Here is a 13257-nt window from a genome sequence, read left to right on the forward strand (position 1 = left end):
CACCGGAGAGAGTGTTATACCACAAGTGAAGTTACCATAATCCACCGTGAAATACATGTTATACTAAATTCCTTTGTCATGTGGAATTTGGAGAGTTAAAAATGGAACGGGAAAAAAAAATGACACATAATAATAATGATATCTGGACAGACAAAAAAAAAAGTAAACCTTAATGTTGACTGGGCACCTTTAATCCACTGCAGTCGTACACAAAAATAAATGGTATTTAGCGTATTTTTCTTTCTCCTAAAAGAATAAAAATGCCCAGCAGTCAAAAGGCATAAAAGATCCGCTGTGTATTGTATGAAATGCTGATTATTTGTAATCATCAAGGCTTTACAACACTGCGTGTAAACCTAATGCACGTGTTTTATGTGGGTTGCTTTAAAAAACAAAGCCAAAGAATAGGCACTATAATTCCTGTATCAGAATCGTTCTGTTTGCGTCTGGTCCCGAGGTTGGATGTTCTTACAAGAGGAAGCCACTATATTTCATATCTAATCAGAAACCTATTTTCTGATTAGATTTGCATATTTCGTTTTTATATCACTGCACTCGTCAATGCATAAACTTTAAGAAAGTTTCAAAAAAACAAAGTCTCACACATCAGTTTCCAGAGTCTTTGAATTCACACAGTTATACTTAATGGTCTCGTTCCCGTTCCCCGTGCTCTGGTTAGATTTGTCTCTAACACATAAAGACTCTTTGAGCCCTTCCTCCATCTCTAGATATTCCGACTTGTCCTGCAGAGAGGAAGATGTAGAACTCTTTAACTTCTTGAGGAGGTTGGTGGGCAAGTACGGGCAGCTGGAACCGTTTGAGGTCACCTGCGTCTGCTCGTCGTTCTCGGTTTCCCTGTGGTAGAAATAGTTGAAGTTGGAAACTATAACGGGCACGGGGAGTGCAATAGTCAAAACCCCTGCTATGGCACACAGGGAACCCACTATCTTGCCCCCAACAGTAATAGGTTTCATATCCCCGTAGCCTACTGTAGTCATTGTCACCACCGCCCACCAGAAGGCATCGGGGATGCTGTGGAAGTGTGTGGTGGGCTCATCCGCCTCTGCGAAGTACACAGCACTGGAGAAGAGGATGACCCCGATGAAAAGGAAGAATATTAGAAGCCCCAGTTCCCTCATGCTGGCTCTCAAGGTGTGCCCCAAAATCTGCAACCCCTTAGAGTGTCTGGAAAGCTTGAAGATGCGGAAGACCCTAACCAGGCGGATGATTCTCAGAATGGCAAAGGACATTGCCTGCTGCTGCTGCCCTGTCCCCTGCAATGGGGGCTGCTGCTGCTGTTGAAACTGCTGGGGAGGGGGCTGCTGATTGCCCAGCTCGGTCCCCAAGGTGATGAAGTAAGGCAGGATGGACACAATGTCAATGATGTTCATGATGTCCCTGAAGAAGCCAGGCTTGCTGGGGCAGGCAAAAAGCCTCACGGCAAACTCAAAAGAGAACCACACGATGCACACAGACTCCACTATGAAGAAGGGATCGTTGAAGGCAGTCTGGCTGATCTCGGGGGCCCCCAGGGTCCCATTGTCCCCCCCAAACCCATCCTCCCCCGTGCCCAGCGGGGGCAGCAGGCTGTCCTTGTCATCTCGGAACTCGGGCAGGGTCTCCAGGCAGAAGATGACGATGGAGATGAGGATGACCAGCACCGACACAATGGCGATCCCCCGGGCCGGCCCGGAGCTCTCCGGGTACTCGAAGAGCAGCCACACCTGGCGCTTGAACTCGTTGTCGGGCAGCCGCTTCTCCTCCTCCTTGACGAAGCCTTCGTCCTCCCGGTACTTGAGCAGAGCCTCCTCGCCCAGCTCGTAGAACTTCACTTCCTCGGAGAAGATGTCGAAGGGCACGTTGACCGGCCTCTTTAGCCGCCCGCCCGACTGGTAGTAGTAGAGGATGGCGTCGAAGCTGGGTCGGTTGCGGTCGAAGAAGTACTCGTTGCGCAGCGGGTCGAAGTAGCGCATCCGCTTCTCGCCATCCCCCAGCAACGTCTCCGGGAACTGCGAAAGGGTCTTCAGCTGGGTCTCAAAGCGCAGCCCGGACACGTTGATCACCACCCGCTCGCAGCATTCAAACTCGCTGTAGACCGGGTGGTAGCCCCCTGCGCCCCCGCTGCCATCCACCGGGCTCCTCCTGTCTCGGCTGTTCCTCTCCTCCTCACACAAGTAAAACTTTTTCTGCTCGTCCTCCTCCTCATCTTCCTCCTCTTCCCTCAGCATCATCTCCTCAGAGCCGCACGGAGCCAGCTCCGAGGGAAAGGTGCCTCCGTCTTCTTCTCCTCCTCCTCCGCCGGCGCCTCCGCCGCATTCGTTGCCCGCTGACTGGTGCCGGCTCCTCCACCTGCTGCAGCCGCTCAGGGGCCAGTAGGACTTGACGAAACGTTTGACCACTGGCTGCTTCACATGCCACCTAGCCATGGCCCAGCCATGCCATTCATTAAAGTGCCAGCTCTTGTGTCTGTGCCTCAGCGCAAAACACCATCCGCTCAAAGTTGCGCAGAAGCTGTCCGGTTAGATTGCGCCCGGCAGCGCCGTTTTTGTCCACTCCAAACATAACATTGTAGATCTGAAGCAATAAATATCCAAGATGAGCAAAAGTTGATAAAAGAAAAAATAAATAAATAAAAATTGCGGCAGACGCCCAACCGCAAAGAAGCAGGTTTTAATCCGGCAGAGGCCTCGGGCCCATCGGTTGTAGATTTCAAGCAATGCCGCTACAGTACTTGGAGGAAACGCAGCCAAAAAACAAAAATCACTCGAGGTATTTTGTCCTAGAAGAAGGGAACGCTTGCCAAACTCCAGCGAATACCAGCACTCGAAAGAACAAGAACGCTCTCCCGTCTAATCCATTGTGATTTTTAGGCATCGTATATCAGACGCTGGCCGGCTCCATTTAACGTTTGCCAAAAAGTACAGTAAATATATAAAAAATAGTATTTTTGTTTTAATTCGAAGTGTTGATTCTCTTTACGTTGCAGAGATGGTACCACAAGAGGCGGCCGATTCATTTAACGACAGTCAATAGTATCATGGTGTTTGTGCGAAGTACGCGGAGGTTTGGCCTTGTCGGAGCTGCGAGGGGTGCGGAGTGGAAGTAGCTGGGAGCCATCACTTTGTAGACGGAGGCGCTCTCCTCATGGCGACTTGTATCCAGCCTCCCCGCGCAGGAAGCACGTTGTTAATAACTGCAGGGCACGGTAATAGGTCTCCATGGAGAAGCCAGCAAAATAAAGCATCTCCCTTTTGGTTCACATCACGCAGGTAGTCAGCCTGAAATACAGAAGAGACGGAGAGAAAAAACACTTTACAACGGGCTCCGACCTAGGCCTTCACAATGTAAACAACAAGGGCCCATTTACATCTAATGCGCTGTGGGGACGCACGCGGTAATTACCCCAATGTGCAGGATTTCGGTGACATTCATTTGGAATAGATAGCACCCCAAGGCAGCTCACATGGGCTGCAAAGCCTGGCAACGCTCTAGCAAAACATTGTGGCCTGCCCAATTTTTTGGACATTTTGTTGCGTCAGAAGCTTATTGATTTTAAGAAGAACTCCGGGTAAATTACAATGCAGTGGGACCAGGGGCGTGCCGAGGTGGTGTGTCACCCGGATCGGGTACCGGGTGACACCCCGTCAGAGCGTCATCATGCATGCGCATGTCGTCATTGCGCACGAGCGATGTCATCACAATGACATCACTCGTTGAAACCTGCCAGCGGACATTTTGGTTATGGACGCCGGCAGAGAGAGGAGGGGACGTTCACCCGGCGTGATGAGGTATGCCGCCGGGTCCCCTCCTCTCTCCTGAAACTGTCGGGCTCTCAGCCCATGACCGAGTGGCCATCTTTTCAGAAGGGGGTCACACCAAAATGACTGTCAGTAATTTTGGTGTCACCCCTCCAATGGTGAAACCCGGGTGCGGGCCGCACCCTCTGCACCCCCCTAGTGAAGCCAGTGAGTGGGACTATCCCCGCACCACAAGAGTTAACTGTTGATTTTGGGCTAGGGCAGGTAGGCAACTCTAGCCCTCCAGATGTGCTTTAACTACAAATTCCAACACGCCTCTGCCTTTGGGAGTCATGCCTCTAACTGTCAGTCTTGCAATGCCTCATGGGACTTGTAGTTCCATAACAGCAGGATGGCTGGAGTCGCCCACCCCTGGTGATTCTGCTTTAATGCCTATCTCCGGAATAAAAAATAAAAAAAGAACGCCCCTAGTGGGGCTACCCTCACACTGCAAGAATGACCTGCTTGGTAATGCCTGAGCTCATTCACAGTAGAGCAGGGGCGAGCAAACTCCAACCCTCCAGCTGTTGTGGAACTACAAATCCCATGAGACATTACAAGATTCTAACAGGCATGACTCCCAGAGACATTTGTAGATTCACCACAGCTGGAGGGACGGAGTTTGCTCACCGCTGCACTGGAGCGTCCGCTAAAATGCTGCGTTTTAATAGATGAGCTAGTGCGTTGTGGGGGTGCAACAAACACAGCTGGAGTTGTCACTGTTTGCTCTTTTCCTTTTTTTATCTTTATTAGTAGCGTACAATCTGTACACTCCATTCAGCCCCCCCGCACTGTAATGCTGTGTGCTGCGGTGCGGTGACCTGCGGTGGCATTCGGTGTGCTGCAGAAAAATGGAACATGTCTGCATTTTGCCGTAGCACAATGCACCACCCGTCATACCTGCATTGTGGTGTGAATGTGGCACATAGAAAACAATTGTTTTCTATACATCCGATGACCTGCATTGATCCGTTGCGGTAAAACGCAGGTCACCCCAGTATGTGTGAATGGGCCCTAAATATATGGTGTAAAGAATTTCACTTGCCTGATCCCCTCTCCCCTGACGGTCGGTGCTTTCTTCATCTCCCCTCCACTACAGCATGTGAACTGTCCCTCGGCATCCTCACATATAATGCAGAGCTAAGGCCCTGAGCTGCATGTGATGATGTAAGCGGGCCTCCAAACAACTTGGGATTTGTAGTTAAAGCACAGCTGGAGTTGCCCTCCCCTGCCCTAGACATTAATAAACAGTTAACTCTTTCAGTGCAAGGGAAGCCCCACTGCAAAGGGAGTTGTTTTTTTTAACTGCAACCAAAAACCTTTAAAAAGGTAATGGGTGCGAATGGAAACCCGTAACAAATATAAAGTGCGTGTCATCCCAATTTGGCTGCAAAAGTGGAAATACACTTTAAGGAAGCCCATTAAAGTCATCAATTGCAGCAGCTGGCCAAACTGCATGGAGCCGGCTTCCTGGCCAATCAAGAAGCTGAGCAGCGGGTAATGACCTGCCTCCTGACTTCCTGATTGGCCGGGAAGCCGGCTCTATGCTGATTGGAGCAGTTTAAACACATTGAGCAGCTCTACTCTCTTGTCTCCAATCCCGCTGCCCGGGAAGCCGTCTCCATGCTTGCGGAAGTACCGGTATCAGTACTCGGTATCGGCGAGTAACGTAAGATAAATATCTGGTACTCATACTTAATACCGAAAAAACAGTATCGGTGCATCTCCAATATTCATTGGCACCTCCCAGTGAATATCATTGAATATATTTATTAAAATCCCATTGAATAAAGTATTTTCTATGTATATACAATAGTTGAGTTGTTGGTACCATTAGATTGGTCGGGTTAAGATTTTGAAGTCCGGATACATAGATATGACCTAATATTAGACAGTTTGGGTACATTTTTGGTAAGGATTGTATGGTCAGATTGTCATGTGTTTTAGGGCTGCAACAACTAATCGACATAATCGATTATAATCGATTATTGAAAAAGTTGTCAACTTTTTCAATAATCGATTAATCGTTTCCGATCAGTTGGCCCTGTTCACGGCTCCACACACGCTGCGCGCCGCACCTCTTCCCCCACCTCACGCTCGCCGCTGCCAGACCCGCCCACATCCACGCTCTTCACGCCGCACCTCCTCCCCGCCTCACACTCACCGCCTAAGAATACCACCAGCTATAATGTACTATTGCTGGGATTTGTTGTAGTCCTCTATAGTTGATGGTATTCTGCATTGTGCTGTATAATGTACTATTGCTGGGCTTTGTAGTCCTCTATAGCCGGTGCCATTCTGCATTCATTGCTGTATAATTTTACACTTTCCTTTTCACTATATTGCACACCACACTATTTTTTTCCACCGCTCCAAGCTTGCTCCTGTGATGGACTACAATCTCAATACAAACTAGTAGTCCATCACTGGAGCCATTTTTAATTTTTTTTTATTGTTTATCCGATTAACCGATTAATCGAACTTAATAATCGGCTAACTAATCGATTTTGAAAATAATCGTTAGCTGCAGCTCTAATGTGTTTTGTGACCCTTAAGCTTTGGAATCTAAAGAGCCTATTTATCAATGCTACCACCCAAGATTCACCTAACGTTCACCCAAGATTTACTTGTATTAAAGATTCAATTAAAAAAAATGTGTGCCCCTTGGGTGAAAGTTTTGTGGCTTTTGGGTGAAAACATTGATAAATAGACCCTTAAGACCTTAGATTGTCAGCTATAAAGTGATCTACATTTTTCCTGCTTCCTAAATACCAGATCAGCCTTTCTCAACCTTTTTACCTCAGAGGAATCCTTGAAATAATTTTCAGGTCTCGGGGGAACCTCTGCTAAAACCAATTTGATTGATGGTCATTGGGAAAAATGCACCTTTCATTGGTGGCCATTGTGAAGAATTCCCATCTTACAGTGGTGGTCAAAATGTTACCCTTACAGGCAGCTAAAAGGATCCTGGGAGTCATTGTGTGCTTGGGGTGTTGACCCCGGGTCTATGGTGGCACCATCAGATGGGAGATCAGTCAGCCACAACTCAAGGAACCCTGTAGCAACCTCCGGGGAACCCTAGAGATCCACAGAACCCTGTCTGTACTAGATGGCAAGCATCTGAATCAAAGTTTAATCTGTCACTCTCTTTAAAGAGGAACCTCCATAATGTTTGATTTCTGAGAGATACTGCAGTATCTACAGGTTTTATCCACCAGTGAAAGACCCATCAGCCTGGTAGAGCCCTGAAAGGAATCGTAATATCTACAGGTTTGTCTTCACTATTGAAAGTCCCATCAACCTTGCAAAGCCCTGAGGGTATTATGGTATCTACAGGTTTGTCCTCACTAGTGAAAGCCCCATCAGCCATGGAGAGCCTTGAGGGGTTATCACAGCATCTACAAGTTTGTCTTCACTGTATTGAAACTCCCATCAGTCACCCAGATAGCAAGCAATTGAGCTGCAAGTTTGAAAATGACTTGCTAAAGTATTGCAGACTTGCCAAGCCTCACAATTTTGTTGCACAATTACAGCAAGTCTGCATTACAAGTCTCCAGACCAGCGAGCTTGCAGAGCTCTTGCTAAGACCTGCAGGACTCTTGCTGTAGACTTGCCAAGCAAATTTGCTACAAATTCAAAAAGTGTCAATTAGAACTTGTGCTGCAAGTGTTCTGCAAGTCTACAACTTGCCAGGAATGTGTGCTGCAAGTTAACAAGAATTACAATTTCACCCTGCCACAGGTTTGTGGCAAGTTATCCTTGCTATCTGGGCATTTAGAGACCTGAGAGGTACCACAGCATTTACAGGTTTGCCTTCACTATTGAAAGCCCCATCAGCCATGTAGAGCACTGAGGGGTATCACAGCATCTACAGGTTTGTCTTCACTATTAAAACCACAAATAGTCACGGAGAGCCCTGAGGGGTACCACAGCATCTACAGGTTTGTCTTCACTAGTGAAAACCCCATCAGCCATGTAGAGCCCTGAGGGGTATCACATCATCTATAGGTTTGTCTTCACTAGTGAAAGCCCCATCAGCCATGTAGTGCCCTGAGGGGTATCACAGCATCTATAGGTTTGCCTTTATTATTGAAATCCCCATCATCCATGGAGAGCCCTGAGGGGTATCACAGTATCTACAGGTTTGTCTTCACTAGTGAAAGCCCCATCAGCCATGTAGTGCCCTGAGGGGCACCACAGTATCTACAGGTTTGTCGTCACTAGAGAAAGCCCCATCAGCCATGTAGTGCCCTGAGGGGCACCACAGTATCTACAGGTTTGTCGTCACTAGAGAAAGCCCCATCAGCCATGTAGTGCCCTGAGGGGCACCACAGTATCTACAGGTTTGTCGTCACTAGAGAAAGCCCCATCAGCCATGGAGAGCCCTGAGGGGTACCACAGAATCTACAGGTTTGTCTTCACTAGTGAAAGCTCCATCAGCCCTGCGCAGCCCCCAGAGGTATCAGCCAAAGCACTCCATGTAATTGTTGCACAGGCCAAGCATGATTGTATCCAGCACAATGTTACATACACAACAAACCACAACGTTACAACAAGAATATGTGACATACACAAACTAACACACCACCTCCCAGGAGATCTGTAGTATTTATTATGCAATAATGTAGCAATACAAAGGTCAATTCCATGGAAAAAAAGAAAACATCACTATCTTGTTCTCTTGTTCCTCCATAACATCACAGAACTAATGATATGGTGATGTACCAAGAAAAAAAAAAGCTTAGATTATTTTCTCCCCTTTTTAATCTGGATTTTCTCCACCTCTCACCCCCCCTCCCCCTAAAACATGTACTTACAGCTCCATTCTTGTAGGCATCTGTTGGCTGCGAGGTTACTATGCTGGTTAGTTAGGGTTGATGCTTCTTTATGCATTAGATTGTTTCTTTGTTTTTTAATCTTGCACATAGGTTTTCTTATTGATAGGAGTTGATGAACTCAAGCCAGAGAATTGTAAAGCCCCAGGTTGCTCGCCTTTTAATTCTGATGATTTGATGCTGGTCCACCTGTTCTGTGCTTAGCTTCTCCACGTCTTTGTGTTTTCGCCTGTCCTCAGCTGACTGTCATACTGACAAAAGAGGATGATGATGACTGTTTAGAGATTTATCTCCCAACAAGCATTTAATGCTCTTGTCTGAACCTCTTGTTTTCAGCTGGACCAAATCTACAGGCTGGAGATGATCCTCAGCAGCATCCAGTGGCTTCGCAGCGCAATTGCTAGGATCCAAAGCAAAGGAATAACATCAAATATCCAAGTGATCAGCCCTAGCAAAAACAAAAAAAAACAAAGCAAATCTAACAAAGGAGCTTCATGGCAAAGCAACAGCAAGTGTTGTGTTCTCCCCCTACGAAGTCTCCAATTCCCAATTGTGTGTTGTGTACCACTGAAGGACAAACGAGTGAGCCCAGCCTGATTTATTCCCAGGGCTCGCAAGCTCCGCCGCGGCCTCTAGTGGCCAAAAGAAGGTACTGCGCCCCTCCTGTCTGGAGCGACGATTGACATCCTCTCTTCCCCCTCCTCACCGTCTGTAAAAAGAAATATTAATTATTGAAGTCACTATTTCAAATTTAAATTATGCATATCCCTCTAATAAAACATTTCGCAGGAGGCAATGCAGAGAAGTATTATTCCAAAGAAAGGAAAAGCAAGCTCCTTTAAAAAAAGAATGGTGACCTGTAGAATAAAGTAGGTACTGCTGAAATTTTTCAGCAGGAGTGATTCTGTTCAGAAGAGTTTGGAGGACAACTCGAATACACTCACAGGGTTATTCACAAAAAGGTGAGGGGTTTGGGGAAGGCAGGAGTAGTGAACAATCTAGGCCAAAATAGCTGATTTTGAAAAATTCTCCTATTCAGCTCACTTTCCAGTTCAGCTATGTTGTCCTAGATTGTTCACTTCTCCTGCCTTCTCCAAACTCTTCACCTCTTTGTGAATAACCCTGTCAATATCCGACTGGTTTATAAAATTAGACTCTACTAGGCTTCTAGAAGAGTTATTGTATTCTAATCGGGATGATTATTAGACATTCCTATTCGGACGAACATGCAAATCAACGAAATTCAGTTGATTTGGCGGTTCGTCCGAATCGGAAATAACGAATTTATTATATGCCCGAATGTACTAAAACTATATTCGGGTATACATACATTTGTTTGCAGAATGCGCGGCGGCCATATTGCGTTCTGAGCACAAGTGCCGCCATCTCTGTGTATACCAAGATACACTCAATGATGGCGGCGTGCAAGCGCAGAATGTGCCGGTGGCCAACATGGCTGCTGCTCGTTCTGCATTCTCAGTGTGCCGTTTCGGATTCGGAGGCTCGTTGCCTCCGAATCCGAAACAGCTGAAACATTTGTTTTCTTTGAGGAAACGAATGGAAACGTTTTCCGCTTTCATTTGTTTTGTCAGAGAAATAATTTTTTTGCAGTGCACATGTCTAATGATTTCGCCTCTTTCTATAAAAAGTCTGGGCAAGCAATCCTTAATATTTGTTCTTATATTTTTGGACATGAGTGTTCTTATGTCATACATGCCTTTTTCAATAATTGTTCAATAATCAAAATAAATACATAAATTAACATAATTTTGACGGCGTTGTTGCAAATACATTTGAACATGGCTATGGCATGTTGGCACAATGTATTGCAGAAACACATGGGGGACATTTATTAAAGCTGAACTCTGCCCTTCCCATGCACAGTTCCACAGACTCCTCTGAAATTACTTAATCTGATTTTACTGCACACTGTGAGCTTCTCACAATGTGAATTAGAAGCTGCAGGAAGTCAGATAGAGCCCACCGCATTATCTGGCTTAAAGCAGAACCAGTGGCATCACAAGGTGGGTGCGGGGGGCGTCCTGCACCATCAGAGGGTGTGACACCTAAATGGCTGACAGTCATTTTGGTGTCACCTCCCTCTGAAAAACCATGGACTGAGAGCCAGACAGCTGCACGAGAGCGGAAGGGACCCAATAGCATAACTTATCCAGCCAGGATAATGACTCACCACCTGGCATACTGATTAGCAGGAAAGCCGTCTCAATGCTTTTCCATGTCACCAGGTGATGAGGAGGCATGGAGACGGCTTTCTGGCCAATCAGGAAGCCAAGGGCGGATAATGACTCAAGTCGTTACACGGCGCCCGGCTTCCGGATTGGCCGGGAAACCGGCTCCATGCTCCCTCGTCACCAGGGAGCATGAAGCCGGCTTTCTGGCCAATCCGGAAGCCGGGCGGGTAATGACTCGCCGTCCGGCTTCCTCATTGGCCATCTTCCTGACCAATCAGGAAGCCGGGCAGCGAGTCATTGCACACTACCCAAATATTCGGTATCGGCACCAATACTAGTATCAGTATCGGTGCATCTCTTGTTAACATGAATGATACATGCGTATTTTCTGGTCCCATTTGCTGCATCAGGCATTCAAATGAACAGACTGCCTTAATACAAAACACGGCAATGCAATGCGTGCTAACGAACTGCATTGATGTGAATAAGCCTCAAATCTCTGAATCTGCTTTGTGACAGATTTTGATCTGTCTGATTGTGAGGACAAATAGCACCTGTCTGACGATTTTCTTTCTTCTGCCGCAACTGCGAGCACTTCTTTTGCCAGTTTGTATAACCTCAAATCCATAACAGAACTGAGAAGTACCGAGGAGCACTTTATAAACAGATATTCCAATTCATTATTCCCGTGGCCAACAGATAATAAATCTTTCCCTAACTTGCGATATAAAATACAAGATGGCCAACCGCAATCATTAAAACAGCAGGGGATGTTTATCAAAACCTTCTCATTGTTTGCGATTGCTGCTTTCATTTTGTAGCGTTGGGGACAGATTTATTATCTGTGCGCAAATTGCATAATAAATTAGCCGCTATAAAAAAAAATATCAACACATATACGCCTATTTAAATATATAGCAGAACTCCGGGCTAATCAAATCTTTCTATTTTTTAACGTTTTTACAAGCAACAACAAAAAAGATAACACTTAAGCGTACGTAATTTACACAAAAAAGAGAACAAACATCCACCTGGAAAAACTTTCTGGTTCTCACATTTCATTAAATTGAGTACAGCAAATCAAATCTTAACCCTTGCAGTGGGGCTACCACCACACTACAAGGGTTATGTGCTCATTTTGTCTAGGGATCTAAAATAACAAAGTTATACTCACCCAAATCCCGGCTGGCTGCTACACGGCTCCTTCCAGCCTGTCTCCTCCTCCGCACCAGTGATGTTATGTCCCTCTGCGTCCTCGCATTCCATACACTGTAAAGAACATGATGACTCAAGGATCCTTAGACCACTGCAGTGGAGGGGGAGTGAGGCTGACGGGACCTGTCTAAGAGCAAGCCGGGGGCCTGGTTCAGGTGAGTATTATATTAACTCCCTAAATAAGAACGTAACCCTTGCAGTGCGGGGGTAGCCCCACTGCAAGGTTACGATTTTATTCAGGGCCGGATTTACTCTCTCTGCTGCCCCACTGCCAAGTCTTCAATGCGTCCCACTACCCGCCAAACCTCCACCCATGGAGAATGGCAGGCCTGCAGGCTGCATACAAGTGATCTCGGCAACATCGGCAACAATAACAAGCGGCGGCTTCCCCACTGTATATTTAGTTCTGCTTGCCCGGAAGTGCATGTCCCGGGCATCGGGAGATAGGAATTGCACATCCCTGCTGCCCCTCTACTCCCTGCTGCCCCCGAGGCTGGGCCTTGGTTGGCCTTGTGGGAAATGTGAGAAATCCGGCCCTGCCCTGCGCACAAGCTCAGTATATGACAAATGACATTTATAAAGGTCATCCCGCCCTGTGAGGGCTGCAGTCCACCCGTTTATGTTAAATGGATGGATGGCCAGTGGGTAATAGATGTCCCCCCACTGTATTTCTGAATAGCTTGAAATATTTTAGCTTCAAAGAAAAAAAACCTACACTTTTGTTTTATTTAGTGACTCACATCAATGATTTCTCATCCCAAAGATATATCTCAGTAATATTTTTTTTTCTGTGGAACTACATGTACCAGCCCGCTAGCATTTGATCTTTACATATAGTGTATTCTTTCCTTACTGCTTTATCAGCAGGAATGTGTTTACAGTGACACTTTCGGATACATTAGTGACAAAGGGGCAACGGGAGGATCCAAAGTGCAGCGAGGGATCAGAAGAACAACACTTCCACAAGTGTCAGATTTGATCCAGAACACTGCTGATTGGGCAATGAAAGAGTAGCAGCATATTGATGAGGTCAGGAGTGTCCCTACATTATCTGCTTGTGGCTGGGGGGGTGTTCGTTCGTGGCGCACGTTACAGGGGGGGGGTTCAGGTGTGGGTGTGGGCAGTGCACGTTACCTGGGGTGGGTGGAGCTACCTCTGGGTCCGTCCGCCTGGTGTGTGTCTGCCTGGGGTGTGCAGGTATGCCTGCTGCCTCCTTTT

The 13257-nt window shown here is 46.8% G+C and overlaps 1 protein-coding gene across 1 annotated transcript; it reads right to left on the reverse strand.

Moving 5' to 3' along the window:
• Positions 1-372: 372 nt before the first annotated feature.
• Positions 373-2323, reverse strand: KCNA4 (potassium voltage-gated channel subfamily A member 4). The gene is made up of 2 exons (XM_018567777.1): positions 2160-2323; positions 373-2081 (listed from the first exon to the last, which is right to left on the reverse strand). Exons 1-2 carry the CDS (start codon positions 2229-2231, stop codon positions 600-602), a joined length of 1554 nt encoding a protein of 517 aa, XP_018423279.1. The 5' UTR covers positions 2232-2323; the 3' UTR covers positions 373-599.
• Between the last annotated feature and the right edge of the window lie 10934 nt (positions 2324-13257).

The sequence above is a fragment of the Nanorana parkeri genome, unplaced genomic scaffold (assembly GCF_000935625.1).
Source record: "Nanorana parkeri isolate BGI_ZX_2015 unplaced genomic scaffold, ASM93562v1 scaffold30, whole genome shotgun sequence".
Taxonomy (NCBI): domain Eukaryota; kingdom Metazoa; phylum Chordata; class Amphibia; order Anura; family Dicroglossidae; genus Nanorana; species Nanorana parkeri.

What these genes read in the sequence shown, in the direction of transcription:
- KCNA4 (XM_018567777.1), bottom strand. Translation starts at nt 2,231, where the DNA reads ATGATGCTGAGGGAAGAGGAGGAAGATGAGGAGGAGGACGAGCAGAAA. An exon ending in TTTACTTGTGTGAGGAGGAG is followed by an intron (nt 2,082 to 2,159) that starts AGGAACAGCCGA and finishes TACAGCGAGTTT; the next exon opens with GAATGCTGCGAGCGGGTGGT.